The sequence below is a fragment of the Argopecten irradians genome, chromosome 6 (assembly GCF_041381155.1).
Source record: "Argopecten irradians isolate NY chromosome 6, Ai_NY, whole genome shotgun sequence".
NCBI lineage: Eukaryota > Metazoa > Mollusca > Bivalvia > Pectinida > Pectinidae > Argopecten > Argopecten irradians.
Window position 1 is genome coordinate 24,870,907 of NC_091139.1, and position 19,110 is coordinate 24,890,016.

The following is a 19,110-nucleotide window of genomic DNA, read 5'->3' on the forward strand; positions in this document are numbered from 1 at the left end:
TATCGATATCCAGAGGAATTGAAGTTAAACGTCGCTCTCCTTGTCACCTTCGTATAGTGAAAGTACCACCTGGAGTATCGATGACGTACGTGGAGTATGGTCGTAACTGCAACTACGTAGCTCTGTGCAACGGATGGAGGTTTTAGCATTGTACATATACGAAATATATGGAAGTGGAAAAATCATCAGAATTGTTATTTCTAATTTGAAAAAATATATTGCGAATAAGATGAACATGGATCTGGCACCAAGCAAAGCCTATTAGCCCTCTCTAAACAAATCCGGTACGGTACAATTATCATTAAAATATTTTAACATTTGATATCAAATCTTGAATGAATATTATGTTATTGTATCTCCCCAACCTATCACCGTAGGAAAAAATCATTATTTAACAAAATCCCGGAATTTTAGAAAGTGTCACATATTAAGTAAGAATTACGAAGTCAAATTAATGAAAATTGTATTAAAACTCTTGCTTTGTTAAAGTGGTTAATGGTTTTATTGATATTTGGCTTTACTTATCTTCCTTCCAAAACTGTTAGCTTTAAGAACTTGTATATGAATAAAAACGAAGTTTTAACAAAACGTATTAAACTTGATCAGACTAGCCTAGTTTGAAGATTTGAGCCGGACTTGAGACGGACTTGAGCTCATTTTCAACACCTTCTCATCCTGTGCATCTGTAAAAATCGATTTATTGTTTCTATCTTTTTCATCGTCGCATTGAAATTTTTAATACATATATTTTGTTTGCATGCCTTATTTTTCATCTTGATACATTAAATCATTTAGAAAAAAACTACGAAATGAGCAAAGGTGATAAATTTTATTAATGCATGATAATATATAATATATATTGCAATTTTATCTATGATAACATGAAAACATTCATTCTCAATTGAATAAGAAGCCATACATGTACATTTATTTTTCATATAACTTAACTTGTGACTTAAAACACGTAATATCGTACCAATAACCGCAACGAAACGATTATATTCATGCAGTCTATGTAGTAAACATACATTACATTCAAAGATACCCCAAACATTCAAATAAGATAATGAAATATTGATAAGTATCAACACGAAATCGTTCAAGTAGAATCACAGGCGATATGCAAGAATGTATTCAACGCATTCATGTACATTCTTCTGATGACATTTTAGCTATTGTTCTTCATTTGATTAACATTACAGTAGATATGCATACATAATGTTAGCGTCCATATTTTAGTAATCGCTTTTGCACAACATGGATCGATTAATTATGATGCCGTCAATAATATTTTGTGGATATATCAAAATATGAATACTTAGGAATACCCAAAAAAGACACGTTTTAGCATATTTATTCTTTGGTGCGATCAATATGGTTGCAACATTCAGATACATACGAAGATCAATCTCATTCTTTCACCTACAGTTTTATAATCGATCCTAATAACTCATCCACTTCTCTCTTATTTCAACACCTAACACACACTTAGTAAATGATATTTAAATAATTTATAAACAGACATATCAAGATTATAAAATTCAGCACTTATATCACAGACAGGCATTCTATCAATACTCTTTACACTTTTTCATTTCATCATTCTCAAGTACAATACAGTCATTTTACAAACCAAAACTCACATAGTTTTATCATACACACAATCTGGTGATGTTTTTAAAACTGTCCTAATTTTCTGATGTCTAGAATATACATGATGTAAACGTATGTAATTCCAAATGGATTGAATATTTAATAGCGTAATTACGAAACAAATTAATTAATTTCCTTGACGATAGGATTATCCAATTAATAGGCAACAGATGTAAAAATAATGCACGCTGATAATATTACATCAAATAAACTGACCTTGGAGATTTTTTTAATCCGTAAAATTACATGTATTAGTTGGGGTTTTTTAAGTTCTAATTATGATATACGCTTGATGAACAACTACATTTCATCCCAATCAGTTCTTATATAATTATGTCACTTAAGTTTAGACGACCAAAGAGGCATCTTAACGAATGTTATCGGAATGTTATTCCAAGTCAGACTGGTCCATATAATAGGGTTTTAATTTCTGTAGTCTACTTTTATTATCATACTAACATCTCCATCTCATACCAAGCCTCCTTTCCTGGAAAAAAAAGGAACGTGATTATTTCAAAGGACGTATTCACACATTCACCTTATAATAGAACATATTTACACATTAACCCTATGAAGGAGCACAGCATAATACTGTATAAAAATATATCACCGTTAGATTGCAATATTTCAATCAATTAGATTCAATTAAGATATTTTATATTATCGGTTACCACACACAAAGCCGATTATTTTCGGGAGAAATTGCTATGATCGCGAAAATTCAAAATATTGGGTAATGGCTGAAATTTATAAAACACTGAAAGCCATATTGCAACAATTTGAACTGTTAAAATTCTTCTTTTTGACCCGTGTAATTAAATAATCGACTCAATTCCAATCACCTATTCAATCGAATTCGTTGACGATAACGGGGGAGAAAAAAATATGAGTATTTTAATAAAAATATGCAACTGTCGCGAGATTAAATAATATCTATTTACGTGAAAAACTGTAAATAAAAGGAATAGATTCGCCGAGGTTACATAATGTACACGTTCTCCATTGTCATTATAGCATCAAAAGCTCAACAAAATAAATATCTATTCCTTTTATAGTATACCATAATCTTGATTTGGCAGTATAAAACATCATCATGGTATTATTGTTAGATTGTATACCATAGTATTGAAAATGATACACACAATAATATCTTGACCGACGAATAGTTTTGTCCAAACCAAAGACGTATTTTAGGGATGCTTGATATCAAATACAGAAAATAGGTAAGATATAGTGATATACATGATCTAACGTTTATAACAATGCCAGCAGGTGACCTACCATGGACGATATTGGACTTGCACTTGAAGGTAAAGCCTGCCCGAGTGTAGAGAGGGATCAGCTTGGAGTGGGCGATCAGTAGGATACGTTTAACGTCATTCTCGGTTGTCTTCATGGCGTCAGTGTACCAGTCAAGTAATCTAGATGCAATTCCCTGCCGAAAGAGAGAAACCAATATCCATATCATTCGGAATGACTGTCATTTTCTGAAAGTCAATTGCGTCAAAAAACCTTCAAGATAATTATTCAATAATATTTGATACACATCATACATACGACATATTATAGCATTTCCTTAATACTTTTGCTTTATTTATTACAACCAACAAAATATTGCAGTTGAAAGGGAGAACCTACCTGTCGCCGCCGGAGCTCAGCCACACACACACCATGGATACATACACTTTCTGTCGAAGAAACAGAGAAATATGATACAAAATTAAAACATTATTATATATATAGGTATTAACATTATGCATGTGCATGTTTCTAATATATCTACTATACTAATAAGCATGCGTGAGGCAGAGAAGAGAGCGAATCTACAGTATGATACAACACAATGAATTGTAGGCGATTCATTTTGACAACATGTAATACCAAAGTTAAGCTATTTAAAACGACGGAAAAGAAAATCATCCAGATAGAATTAGACTGATATTATGCTTAAAAATCATGAAGAGGATGCCCTTAAAACCACATGTAGTTTGAAAGAGCAAATCATTCTACAACACATTAGTGGTGAAGAGATAAGTTTCATTTTGTTTCATTATTATTTCATTTTAGCCAGTCAATAAAAATCTGGCAAGGTTACACAGTATCAAACTCAACAGTATTGGAGTCGGACAACCAAATACGTAACCGCGAGCTATTGTAAATAATTAATTCGGTCCAGCTTTGTTTAAATCGCTTTCACAAGAATTATAGCGATTAGATGGGATAAAATTGTCTGTAATTACTGTTCACTTGTATCATGATCTTTGTTTGGCAGTCTTTGTTTGGGCTGCATCAAATGTTCTAGCTTTCTCCATTTGCAGACATCAAACGTTTTTTTTTATAAATCTTCAGAGATCTCTGCGGTTCAAGATAATTAACCGCATTGCAGGATGACGAACGACATCTGACTTCATAACAAGTGAAGAGTAAATCGATACAAAATGACCAGTAATTAAGGCGACATATTGTTACATCGCCCCGAGGGCTGGTAGTAACTAGGTCCAATGTCATACTGTTTGGAAGTACTATCAAATATGTGATTATCGACATATCATAAAAACAGATGATGAAATCATAGGGTATCATTCTCGTTTCATGTTACAGCCAAAAGTCGGGAATGTCGACGACTTTTAACACAGATACGTTCTTTACATATATTATCAATTGATACACTTTTTCAGATTGCGCCCGAAACTGTTTCACGTCCCCAGTAAAACTATATAGTGTTGATAAGATTGTTTCAACAATATCTTATAAGACTTTCACGAAATTAATCTGTAGTTCGTCATTTTATAATTTCAAAATATATCAAGGTCATATGTAGCCTGAATGAAATTACTATACAAAAGCGATAAATCATTAGTTATGTAATGATACTGAATGATTCATTCAAATAAGATGATTTTTTTCAATGCAGAGATTTTCTAGTTACCTAATCCACACGTTACTACCAATATTTATCCCTTGCACCAAATTCTATTGTGTGAAATATTGGCATGTGCGTTATTTTTATTATCTGACCTACTTATATGATACATTCTCTTTCGTATTTACCTCCATTGGGAATATGCATATTCATAGCCGCATGAGTGAGGTTCGGCTCATGGAAGCGGGTCCCAGATATAAACTGCACAACAGAAAGAAATCGTTGGTAAACTAAATGTGACATAAATCAATAAAGTAGATATAAATAATACAATTTCTATCCAACTAGATGCTTAATGAGAAATAATTAATCTTACTTTAAATTCCTTTTAAACAACCTTTCCTTTATAATCACGCTACATATATGTAGTTTTCACAATGTGTTTCGTGAGAAACTCGATATTTAATTTTCATTTCACATAGCTAAGGCATTACTCCGCTGCCATGCTTAAATCAGGGCATTGTTTAATAGCGAGGTGACGCCTAGGTGAGTTTCTATCAGTTTGGTATGTGTTCCGTTTTACAAACTACAAGTTGGTTCTGGCATACGTTTTATCCAGTCTCCGATCAAACATGTATTCTATACTTTGAATGCCCTCACTGACAATTGTCACCGTTGATCAAAAGCCTTCGAATTGTTTATTACACGCAATTTCCACTAAAAATACCACTATTTGTCTGTCTTGTCTTTGTTTCTCAAACCGAATACTTTTCATTGTTATTTCATTGTTATCTGGTAATTAGGCTTAATTTATTTTCACGACCCCCGTGACTCCTTCTATATTGAAGCAAACACTGTGATCGTTAGCACGCGCGGTGTCAACACAGAGACAGATATGTAGCAATAGATAAAGAGACACCTTGTCACGCGATCCGACTCCTGTCTTTATTTAATCTTTATCTAACGGTTCTATATAGATTTAGAACAGATAAGTCAATGGCCTGTCATTTTGATAGAGAATAATCACTCCAGAATTCCAATGTATACATTTGTATTTCCACAACAATCCTCAAATCTTGTCAATCGCGTAAGGTCCCTTATCCAGTTTACTCTGGTTTGTGTCTTTGTTTTTACGGAACAAGTTATATAAAGCATAGAATATATGGTCGATACGTACACTTAAATGAAATATTTGAGGACAGTAAATGCGTACACTATTGGTTTTTTTAAAGGCTATTCTGCCTGGCAGCTATAATTCGAGTCTTCTATAAAAATAAATGCGCTATTTCTTGTTCCCGCAACATACCTAAGTGATGCAATATATTGGAATATATGTTAAAAAATGCGTTTAATTACGTGGTTACGAAATTAATGCGTAATACCTCAAATAAATAAGTACTATCATTCTACTAAAACATGTCACTGGGTGATTCAATTTCACAACATTTGATATAAGTATTCAATTCTAAAGCATCGCGCGCTTCAACTTGAGGAGTATGTACATATTGTAATCATTCGTCAGTCAGACTGATTAGGTACATTGTCCAATTACCTTTTTATTATTATATTGACTCAATGTTTAACATTAAGTTTGGAACAAACTGTATACTGAAAATATATATCTCAAAATCTGAATCGCCCTGTCAATTTCACATTCAAACCCCCATATCCAAAACATTTCCTATATAATCAATGGTAATTTATCCTCATTTCATAGTTACATCTAAATTCTGACAAACATCCCTCTTTAATTATTGTATACATGAAATATGTTTATCCTAGAAAATGAAACACTTCAATACACATATAGTGAAATCAATAAGGTGATCGTTTATATAAAACACTAATAGATGTTTCAATAGGGAATACATTCAGTCAGACAGTAATTTAATGTGACATTTCAATAATCGTTTTATATCCCTTTCTCCCAATGTTGGTGAATTTTGTGAATGAATAGCATATTCAAAGTTCTTCATGAGCCATCAGTATGTAACTTTTAATGTATTCTTCTTTTTTGTTTCCACATCCTTTTACACTCATTATTTCTGTTGCTGAAATTCATTAAAAACTAAAGTTTATTATTTAAACAGACCTTTATTAGAGAACAGAGCATAGTAAATCGAAAAACAGACCATACTGTAGGCCTTTTAACAATTGGTTTGGCATCATTTACTTCTAAAACCGTTAATGGCAATCATATCCACAGCTTATTGGTATTTTCGATACAGATGAACGATATCAATTCAAAACCACCCTCCTGTGACATGTGCCACCATTCTGGGTTCTATGTTTAATTTATGATGTGTATAACAGATGTATGAAATATTTACAAAGTACACACGGTCCATAGTTGATCGTTACAATACAGAACTAGAGAAATCGATAAATACCAAATGGTCATGTTCTATATACCGGAATAAGATTCGTTATTATCATTGCGCTTCAAAGTAATTACACATTATATAGATATACTGGTTTTGTCTTGTGCCCTAGACACTATATATTAATAGTTATAGAAACTTGTTTGTTTCTCTCAGTGTAATTTACACAGCTCTCACATTTTATTCAATAGACCCATTGAATAAGGACCAAATAGCTAAAGTACTATTCTAAGAGGAACTAAAAATCTTGATCGATGATTTCTTATTAGGAAGTCCAACTTTCACTCACATTTACCTGAATTCTGGTAGTCCTCAAATAAGACGATTTTCAACAGGTTTTGCAGTTGTAAGGTAAAGATCAAACAAAATACAGCAAAGGCTATTTTATGGGAGAGGACATATGTCTGTTATAGCATTATCGAATCGCAACTTGCATCGCATGACATACCCCAACAAGTTCTCCTTTATCGAAGTACCCGACTGTAAGTTCTGGAGCCTCGCTATGGCGGTACATCATCGTGTCAAACGTCGCCGCCTCATCTTCAGGAAACCCTAATAACAGAACAAAGGAGCAATTACATGTATGACGTCATGACATCAAATGGTGTTCTCTAAAAATCGTGAGTTCTCGAATGATACAGTTTGTATGTTGCATCCCTATCAGAAATAAGATTCGTGTAAATACAACTATGTACAATTTTAATGATGTTTTGTTTTTGTTTTTGGGTTCGTTTTTTATATAAAGACTACAAAATATTATTTAACTTATAAGACTCTTTGTCAATGCCTTTCTTGTATTTTCTTTTCTTTCGTTGTATAGGATAGTGTGACATTATTTTATCTAAATAAGACATAGTTTTTCAAACCATTTCTATATCAAAAAATAAATTAATAAATTCTTAAGTTCTTCATATAAAAAAGCATACTGTCAAATACGTCACGCAAAAGGAAATGATATCTCAACAAACTTTCCACACCCTTTATTGTTGTCATTTTGGAATTTGCATCATAAGAATCATGAAAATTACATGTACAGTTGGATGAAATACGTTTGAATTCCGATTTTTACCTTTTTTGACAACCGTAAAAGCTTGGCAACATCAAAACGGAATCAATGAACGTTACAAATCCTGTCCTTAGATCAGAATATACATTATGTAATACTACCCACTTCAAGAGTAAATGCTACTCCCGTTTGATGTTTTCTATTTTACTGTTACATACAATGTTTACGCTCTGTAAACACAATAAATCCAGTACAGCTTTGAAAAAGGTCGTAAATAACTAAAAGGCAAACAGGATAAATAACAGAAAATCTTTAGTCAAACAGTCGATGAATACCATATGCAAACATTTTCTACCTGTAGTCAACACATTCGCCGTTAAAAGCATAATACCCTTATAATCGTTTTTCTGCATGTACAAGAGTGTGCCGTATCATATTACCATATGGAATGAAACATTAATAACATTTTTGCCGCTGAAGTACTGATTGTATGCATTAATAACATCGACTGGAAAATGTCGCTCAAATGCAAATTGCTAATGTGTTTGAATTCCATGTGGTCGATTGAATCCATTATTCGCGTTCCGAATGATTTTGTTGTTCGGGTTCTCCGTGCTCTATTGTTAGGTCAGTACTAGACCGTTTGATAACTTTCGATTGCCAGTCTCTCCGGATTTCTAACTTGACCGACTATTAGGTTACCGGGAGTGAATCATTGTTTGTTGTTTACTTTTAACTTAGCGCCTACAATTAGCTAATAAGAACGCGATATTTATCTTATAGACACGATCATACATTGATATGTGTGAAAATCACAAAATGTAATTGGACTCCTTTGTCGAGTAGATAGTTCGCACTTGATGTCTATATCGAAAACAAACACTGGCTACTTAACATTACAGCACCTTTGTAATTAAAACTGGTCCGGTATGAGAACTTTTCGGCGGATGAATGGTCTCGAAATAATTTAACTTCTACAGTTCTGTCAGGTATTTAAAGAAATGTCTCAGTATAATGTGCTTTCCAGACACTTAAAACTATACAATTAAACAAATTTTCACTCCGGCACTATAATGCATTATGCCGAGTTTGAAGCCGCTGAGACAGGTGAGTATCTACCAATAATCTTTGGCACCAATATTAATGGTAACAGCCCCTAGAGAGCATGAATAAGAAAGTGAACTTTAGTCGTCGAAAATGTGACGATAGTACACGACATGTTATTGTCGTTAAAATGTTAATCGTGGACAAATTGAAAAGCAATGCAGTCCTTTCTATGATACATCCTTTATGCTACATACTACGTTATAGAGCAGATAAGATACTTTACAGTGATAATAATTATGCATACATAAGCAAAATATAACCTTATCTGGCATAACTTTTTTTTACATCAATGATAATACTTGTGGTTATTTGTTAGCCGATGTGCTAACATTTGGTACATCAAATGATATCTCCATTTCGTTTCACAGATGATGATTGCACTGCATTTCACATTACAACCTGATTATACACGAGGTATTTTCAATAATAACACAGTAAGCATGTCTGAGCACAATGAAATATGTGAGGTACCGGTTATGAGTAAGGTAACTAAATACCTGTGAAGTTTCCAGGTGAGTTCTCGCACCTGTATTTTTAAATTGATTTTTGTAAGGTAGCTGATTTGAAATCTGGATAAGAGTATGCTTAGCTCTTCGTGCAAACATGTTCAAATCAGACTTTAAAACATTGTAAATTTAGAGATAATTCGTAAATCGATGTGTCCTTTTAACACGATCTCTGGACAAACAGGAAAAATAAACATGGAAATGCTGGTAAATTGATCGACAGATCCCTAAAAGGGACCTTTGCTCTAAGGCCAACCATGGTACTCTATAAAAGGTCGGGAGGTCTATAAAGGGCCTATAGGCACACTTTGGTAATCATCATAATCTATCAATCTATCAAAGACTGGTAGTTCTTTAAAATGGACTGAGGTATACGTTAGACCATTCGAATGCACTCCCAACTGCCTAAACGTCCCTTGTTTGTGACCTAGATACTGAGAGGCACGTCTAGTACTTTATCAAAGTCTGATAGTTTTTGTATGAGACCAATGTACTTGTGGGTACTATAGTATTCCTAATGCTTTCTTCAAAGCCTTCAAGTCCCTGTAAGGTTATTGTAAGCAATCCTAGAATACTCTACCAAAGGTCTAAGGATCCCTGTAATGGACCTAATTGTTGATGACTAGTCCTGGCACTCTATCAAAGGTCAGTTATTCCATATTGGGGACAAAGATACGTGTAGGAAATGCTGGTGTTCTCTTCAGATACCAACAACCGGGTCCCTGTCAGGGGCTAAATGTAGCCGCTAACAGACAACCTACACTCCCAAGACCAACAAGTCTATTCAGGACCTAGGTACTGTAGGCAATATTCGTGCGCCAAAGAGGATCTGGGTATCTCTGAAAGAAACCTAATTAGTTGTGGGAATAGCTGGCTCCCTATCTAAGGCCGATGGATCCCTGTTAGGGACTACGCTGATACACTGGTATTTGTTATGACTGTACGTCGCGGATTAAACGTAAAGATAACATTCTTTAACATAGATAGCAAGGAATTTAGTGTGAATACATTGACGAATTATAATCCTAAAACACATATCCTTCACATCTCCTATCTTTGAAGCTTTCTCTTTGTTGGTGTATGATTAATTCACTTTAAACAAGTTTTGGTACAATTTATCTTTCAGCTACAAAGGACGCAAATGTTTATCTCAAAATATAGTGTCAAAATGACACTCTATTTCCACACGTGTGTCCGTTATATTAAGCTTCCTGTACCAGTAACTTTCCATAAAAAGACAATTTTCATTTCCTGTTCTTACAATTAAAACAATGATATTCATACACTTTTACACAGTATGAGAGCAACCCTAGTTTGTGTAAAACTTCTATTGTGATAGGACTGGGGTCAGTTTCACGAACATTCCTTAAGTTTACGGAATTCCTTGACTTACGATTTCACATGGGAAATCATTACAAAAGTTAAGGAAAGTTCCTTTTTCCTTGCTCATTGTTCTTGAAACTTGCTCCTGGAAACGTTCCTTAACACCAATCCTCCAGTGGAAATTTGAAAAATGTATTTATTTCTTGATTGTCATTCCTTTTGTTTTATCTTAATTTTCGTTCACTATGTTAACAGATGCTGATCCTAGAAATGCTTGAAGACCAGTTATCACCCATGGCATCACACTGTGCTGGTGGATTTGCCATATATGCTTTATTTATAATGCATGTTATCGAAATAAGATCAGATTTTTATCTTTTGATAGTGAAGTTACCTGAACCTTTTGTAACCTTAACAGTACGTTAACACGCATCGCTTCAACTAAAATAGCATGTATTGGGAATTGGCGCTTTAGATAATATACATAAAGGCTTCAGTTCCATTGCATCTAAAGCCCTAGCAATGTCATGTAGTGATGGCATCCCTCATACGCTTTAAAAGTTGTAGTAGGAGACTGGACCTACTGTCTATTTTCAGGGCTATGTCGAAGACAATGCAAACAGGACGTCCCTTTCCAATTGTTCGATTGTACTCATCATTCAGTAACCAGTTAGTACAACTTACATATGTGTTCTTCTTATAAAGAACACAATTCCATCGATGCCGATGATTGTATTGTGCGGATTGGCAGAGGCGTGATTGTGGGAAAAAAAGAGTGAAGTTATTTGCAGTGATCGTGAAGGTGCATGTTATTTTATTTTTATTTTTTATTTTCTTTTAGTGACAGTTATAAGATAAAAATATGATAGAAATTTTAGGGAGTGGGGTTTAGGTCTTCAAGTTCTGTTTTTTGGATATGTGACTTGAAGGCCTCTAGTGTAGTGCTTTGTACTGTAGCCACCGGTAGGATGTTCCATTGTTTAATTGTGTGTGGAAAAAATGAGTGTTTGAATATGTCTTTGGTGGCAGCTATATGTCTATATGTGAATGGGTGTGATTGTCTAGTCCTGAAGTCTGTCAGATTAAGAATTTGACTATAGTTTATTGCCACATGATGGTGTATGATTTTATAAAATAAAATTAAACGTGTTCTTGTTCTGCGTGTTTGTAGTGAGGTCCAGTTGAGATTTTCCATCATGTCTTGTACTGACTGAACTTGTGTTGTGGTATCTGCTTGTTGTGTAGCGTGCTGCTCTGCGTTGTGTTTTTTCGATTTGCATGATTTGATTTGTCTGGTGGGTGTCCCATACGGAGGAGCAGTACTCCAGTTTGAGTCTGACTATGGCTTTGTACACATGTTCTTTTATATGTTATGAGTTTATCTGTTCAGATAGTAATATGAAGATATAAAGGCAATCAAATTTAATGCATTGTGCATCTATATGTGACTTTCGATAAATCGATGCACTGTTTATGTATCTTGTAAAAATCAACCAAATCATCATGGGCGCTAACAGTAGAATGTCAACCTATTTTTTTGTTGTTGTTGTTGTTGTTGGTTGTTGTTGTTGTTGTTGTTTGGTTTGGGTTTTTTCAGTGTGTGAATAGCGTACTAATGTTAAAAGTGAGCCTGTGTTAAAGGAGGTATTCTGAAGGTGATATTGACTAAGAAATGAATTTGCTTAATTATGATGCTCTACCTACAGGGAAGTTAACTTTTGTAATTCGGCTACTTTCACGACACTTGCACTTTATAGGTATGTCATCTTAATATCATGGCCCAATTACTTATCTTTCAAGGACATTTTTCATTGACCAAATGCATGTTTCCTTCGTGGTTTTTCATAGACACAGTCAAAGGATATTTTACATTAATTGACATTTCGTAGCTCTAATACTATCAACTACAGGAAGAAGTTATGTAAGCCACTTGTTAGGAACTATACGGTAGTACATGGGATAGTGATAAAATCATTAGGGCTAGATCAGATTTACGAGCTACTCCACTTAAAGTAATATATAGACTGGTCGCGGAGTCCTGTTGTAATTATTGAGGTTTTAGTGGGGACTGGCTCTCGATCTGCTCTCACCTGTTGCATAACAAATATGGGTTATTAGTGTGTAAATCACCTTAATGCAGTACATGTTGATACAGTGGCGGGTTGTGTCAATATTCCATTTAAAGTGGACTACTTTCACCAGGCGGTACAAATGGTAGGGGTTTAGTGGCCTTATAAGGATAACCCTACACCGAATAGGGATAAGCAGAACACCTGGTTTAAATAGGAAGACTAGTAATATAAGCTTCTATGTCTCCTAACAATACTTGCTCAAAAGACCAAGACTACTAGAAATTGATTTCTCGTCGCTCTGCCATATCGATACTCTTTAAAAGACTAAAACTACTAGAAAACCATTTCTTGTCATTTACAACAATAGTGTGATCTATGATTTTGTTTGTGTGTTTTGTTTATCAATAGTTACAAATATTCGCAATGCTAGAAATCAAACTATGGCGTGGTCTGGTTTTTTTGCTCTGAAGTTACACATCAACCTATCGCTCTTCCGTGGTCCATGTCAATGACGTGATCTTTGATCACCCAATACTGTCTTTGTTGATACATTTCTGATTCTTTCTAAAATGAGTCATCGATTCAATGTGTTAAAAGGAAATACTGTGTGTGGTATATATGAATTTGCAAAACAATATGATGGACCTTTTTAAAGCTTCAATTATTAACAACTGTACATCAATGTTATTGCTATCATGCTCCATAACATGGAATCGTTTCAACCGACAAGAATCCATTGGTTATCAACCGGTGCAGTGGACCATGTTGATAAACTGACATGGCCATTACTGTATTCAAATCAAACAAAGATATGGCTATTTATGAGAAACTAACAGTTTGTGCGATTTCTGAGATATTGGATATTCACAAAGGACCGGGTTTAGCGTGACGGTGTTGGCCAGTGAATTAGATGGGCGGCCGCTCGTGCTATAGTAACCTTAATTAAACGTTTCCTTGCCATGGTCCGTTATTGATCACAAATTCCCTACAGGTGAAAACAGGTAAAAACTGCCACCGACTTCATACGTGTCCATAGGTTTAGAATCTAGCAATATAAACTATAAAACTTGTCATTAAACAATTATATTGGCTTCCTTCGTGTAAAATCGTCGTAACAGTTATTCACACTTAGGTGACCAGATTTTCACCTCAAATTTAAATATTTCGCTTGTTTTCGATGGCTATTCTGCATAACGTACGGTTTGTGAAGGTTGAGATTCAATAGCATTCGGTTTTTTTCTTGTTAATTTTTAGTTTTTTATTTAATATATATGAATTCTAGGGAAAAAATGCAGTATCCTGACCGTTGCTACATTCAAAATTATTTAGTACTGCAACTACATGTACTATTTGACAACTAATATTGAGCCCTTTTATTGCGAGCTTGACTATTATCATAACAAGAAAACCATCAAGTATAAACTAAACGCAATATGCAACCTGTTACGAATATATAGTAGATATATATGTGTGTTTATGTGTGTTAGTAATGTATTTGATTACCATGTAAAATACTTTTTGAAAGAATATAAAAAATCAATATCTTTAAGTGGGTGCAAATGAATGAAAGATGAGTGCAAGCATTTTCATACATTGTATATTGTACATATATTGATGAAAACCTGAATAAAAAGTAAATTATAAAAAAAAATAAAACCAAGAAGGCCCATGGGCCTTAACGGTCATCTGACTCATTGCACAAAACAAGAAAGTCACAGTATAAAGTATTGGTTAACGATTAATATAAACAATACAAGGAACTCCTTAGTTGAATATGTAAGTTTCTGAAATAGGTAAATGTCATTTGTTGAACAAACTTGGTAGCCCTTCATCCATATATGGTTGTAACCCATTCAAGGATTAATATAAGGAGGAGTCAGATTTTAAAGCCAAATTTCAGCAAAGCTTCCATTTTGGACATCCACCGTACTATCCCCATGGGTCTTAGCTCGGTCCTTTATAAAATGATTGTCCTCACCTAAAGTTCCCCCTTCTGAATCAATTAAAACCCCTATAGACCAATTTTCCTTGAGATCGGAGACTGAAACCTGAAAACAGGAAGTGGGCCAGCGGCCATCTTGGAATACCAAAATCTTTACGAAAATGTTTGCATGTTGTTCGGCATCAATTTAAACCCCTATAGACCAATTTTCATTGAGAACAGAGACCGAAACCTGAAAACAGGAAGTGGGCCAGCTAAAATTAAGAAAATTTGCCCTTTTGGGGCCCCACCCCTCAGCCCCTAGGGGTCGGACCAGACTCATTTATATAAAATATGATTGTCCTTCCCCAATGATGTTTCACACCAAATATGGATGAAATCCATCCAAGGATGAAGGAGGAGTAGGATTTTAAAGCTTAAATTAAGAAAATTTGCCCTTTTGGGGCCCCACCCCTCAGCCCCTAGGGGTCGGACCAGACTCATTTATATAAAATATGATTGTCCTTCCCCAATGATGTTTCACACCAAATATGGATGAAATTCATCCAAGGATGAAGGAGGAGTAGGATTTTAAAGCTTAAATTTAGAAAATTTCCCCATTTGGGGCCCCACCCCTCAGCCCCTAGGGGTCGGACCAGGCTCATTTATATAAAATATGATTGTCCTTCCCCAATGATATTTTACACCAAATATAGATGAAATCCATCCAAGGATGAAAGAGGAGTAGGATTTTAAAGCTTAAATTAAGAAAATTTGCCCTTTTGGGGCCCCATCCCTCAGCCCCTAGGGGTAAGACCAGGCTCATTTATATAAAATATGATTGTCCTTCCCCAATGATGTTTCACACCAAATATGGATGTGATCTGCCCAAGGATGAAGGAGGAGTAGGATTTTAAAGCTTAAATTAAGAAAATTTGCCCTTTTGGGGCCCCACCCCTCAGCCCCTAGGGGTCGGACCAGGCTCATTTATATAAAATATGATTGTCCTTCCCCAATGATATTTCACACCAAATATAGATGAAATCCATTCAAGGATGAAGGAGGAGTAGGATTTTAAAGCTAAAATTAAGAAATTTTGCCCTTTTGGGGCCCCACCCCTCAGCCCCTAGGGGTCGGACCAGGCTCATTTATATAAAATATGATTGTCCTTCCCCAATGATGTTTCACACCAAATATGGATGAAATCCATCCAAGGATGAAGGAGGAGTAGGATTTTAAAGCTAAAATTAAGAAAATTTGCCCTTTTGGGGCCCCACCCCTCAGCCCCTAGGGGTCGGACCAGGCTCATTTATATAAAATATGATTGTCCTTCCCCAATGATGTTTCACACCAAATATGGATGTAATCCGCTAAAGGGTTAAGGAGGAGTAGGCTTTTGTATAAATAGTCTTACGCACGACGCACGGCGCACGGCGGACGGCGCACGACGACGGACGAAACACGATGACAATAGGTCATCCTGACCTTCGGTCAGATGACCTAAAAAGTAAATTATAAAAAAAAATAAAACCATCAAGTACCATCAAAAGGTCTCTACTTAGCATGTATAATGTTTAAAGTGTCTGAAGTTTTTATAAAGTTATACTTATTGTTATTATCTTTATAAATAACATTTCAAATTAATGCTTCAATGAACTTTGCGAAAGAGATATGCCTACAGGCAGACCCATTTGCTATCAGATTGATAAATTTACTCATTGGGGTAAACTCCAATTAGCATGAGCTTCATGTTCTAGAAACCTGTTTTAATTATAATGTTGCCATTCTGCCAGAAACATGTTGAAACGTCAATCTATAATCCAGTCATCAATTATGTAATGTTTTACAATCTGAAACACGGACCCCGTCTTTTATCTCAGGTTACAAAGAACACAAAAGGCCGTCTTCGCCACGACGGCTTTTCCCTTTCAATATGAGTAGCCACACAGAAGTTATAACAATAATGAAAGGAGAGTACTGCAGAGTAGATAGTTATGAACTGCATTATTACGTAAAGTTAATAACGTCTATTTCTGATTAAGAAAGTTGTTCAACAAAGAAAAAATAATTACTTTTCATAGCACTCGTATTTCGTTGTATCAAGTTTTCCAGGAGACCTTTCGGCGAGCCTTATAATAACGAACACTGCATGCTTTCTCTGTGTCAGAACAATTAACTATTCATCCATTCACTATGGAAAATTCATATTCACTGCGGGTTGAAAAATAAACAGAACAATAAAACGTCGACCTATGGTGAGAAACAGTGCAAATAAAATTCCGCAATGAAATATATTTTTCCAGTTCAACATGTTAGAAATCTAATTTGAGTGGGAACTTGACACGTTTCTCCTATATAGTAGTAAATTAAATAAACTTTTTCTATATTCGTTTTTGTTCTGTTATAAGTGTTTGCCGTCTCTGTCGTGTTTATATAGAGCTAAAGATCAATTGGTAAATGTCTTTTGCTGGTTTTGAAATGATAAGTTAATATTTACTTTGATATCGAAAAATAAGGTGTTGAGTGAATTCATTCATAATTAATTTATACGACTGTGTGAGATAGGAAATTTAGTGTAAAACTAAAATTGCATTAATAAATAAGATATTTTCTCAAAATTTCACATTTTTTATTGATAAGAGTATAGTGTTTACCTATGGTCAAATGAAATGTCTAAGCAATTCGTAAACATGTAGTAGGGACCAAGTAACTAATTAGATTACTGGAAATACGTTATATTATATATTAAACTGATGATCCAGATGTTAGATAATATACATTACAGATTATAGTGTATCTGAGCTTGCTCATACATACACTGAATATATATCATACTCGTCATAATTCATGTTTCGTTATAAGACGTGTGTACACAACTGATAATGCCTTATCTTACTCCACATTTTATCATGCCTTAATGTAAACATATGTTTATGAAAGCTCTTACAGTGTTTCCTGTAAACAATATTTAAATCACAAAGTAAAAATTGGTAGACTTTATCTGTACATGATGTAATATATATATATCGGATACCCGGCCATGTGTAAAAAAAAAAGAAAGAAAATGTTCGCTTTATTTATGCAGCAGCACGTGTAATATGTGCCCTTCCTTATGCAAACGATACCTTATTATATAATCTGTAATTAAGGCTTGTTTATTTTATGTCTCCAGTACTGTCATAATCACACTTCATTCAGCGCATTATCTTATTATCGGTTATTAATTTAAAGAGTTGGCATGCTTCATTAGTAAGGTTTGATAAGCCATTAAAGCAAATTGAATCGATTTTAAAGGTATGCCCTGAACTACCTTAATGCGCAATATCTATTAATTAAGCAAGTCTAATACATTAATCAAGATACATGTATAGTTAACAAGGCTTCATCTGACATGTAAGTATGTTTAAACACGCTCGTATGAATATAGGAAAGGAAGGAGGTCTATGTATCCTAAAGTGAAGAATAAGATATATACAAGAATTTAAATTGGTTTCATATAATCAGCAATGCTGTACTTAATTGTTAATTGACTATCTGTGTCTATGATAGAAAACGCACAAAGCTTGGCTAACGCGAATATAAGCGCTCGCGTAATAGAAGCGATGTACAGTATTACACCGAAAAGCATACAATTTGATTATTGCACCATCGGCACCGTTGTACCATTTGGCATTCCATTTATGAATACCATTATGTTTTCAATCTTCATTTTGCAATAACGTTTAGGTGAATGATTCATGACTAAGCTTTAAATTCATAATTTTTATCATTTACTTTTTTTTTTTAAATCCAATTTTATCTTCATTTTGCATTTAGAAATATCAAGGCAAATAACTGAATGGTTTTCACAATTGTATTGAGTATGTTTTATTATTGCGACAGTTCAATTACATTTAATGCTTAAGTAAAACTACAATTAGGCCTATTTGCATTGATAAACGATTAAAAAAATATGCTAAAATAATCATAATTACCTTCTTTTTCTAACTCGTATGCAAATCCAATTTCATCTTCTCGTAGGGGTCGTATTTCAATATCCTTTGAGTGCATTTCACAAGAAATATTCGACCTCATTGGAAAAACTAAGAATTGACATTCTATTCACACCGGCTACATACTGACAAGTGTCTCGAACAATCACAGGTGTGCAATACATACGTGTCGGAAACCTCGATCCCTATGTATTGATTAGGCAGTTCAGGTAGCGAGGTTGTAAGGGAGGCTTCATTATTTGTAATTACAATACTTGAATTATGTTATGGTATTTTTATTTTTCTA

General features: G+C 34.3%; 1 protein-coding gene across 1 annotated transcript; it reads right to left on the bottom strand.

The window, feature by feature from the left end:
• Positions 1-815: 815 nt before the first annotated feature.
• Positions 816-18,989, bottom strand: LOC138325410 (uncharacterized). The gene is made up of 6 exons (XM_069271068.1): positions 18,807-18,989; positions 7,346-7,449; positions 4,705-4,777; positions 3,292-3,341; positions 2,935-3,088; positions 816-2,140 (listed from the first exon to the last, which is right to left on the bottom strand). Exons 1-6 carry the CDS (start codon positions 18,904-18,906, stop codon positions 2,103-2,105), a joined length of 519 nt encoding a protein of 172 aa, XP_069127169.1. The 5' UTR covers positions 18,907-18,989; the 3' UTR covers positions 816-2,102.
• Positions 18,990-19,110: the final 121 nt, after the last annotated feature.

What these genes read in the sequence shown, in the direction of transcription:
- LOC138325410 (XM_069271068.1), bottom strand. Translation starts at nt 18,906, where the DNA reads ATGAGGTCGAATATTTCTTGTGAAATGCACTCAAAGGATATTGAAATA. An exon ending in ATAAAGGAGAACTTGTTGGG is followed by an intron (nt 4,778 to 7,345) that starts GTATGTCATGCG and finishes TCTGTTGTGCAG; the next exon opens with TTTATATCTGGGACCCGCTT. An exon ending in TATGCATATTCCCAATGGAG is followed by an intron (nt 3,342 to 4,704) that starts GTAAATACGAAA and finishes TTTCTTCGACAG; the next exon opens with AAAGTGTATGTATCCATGGT.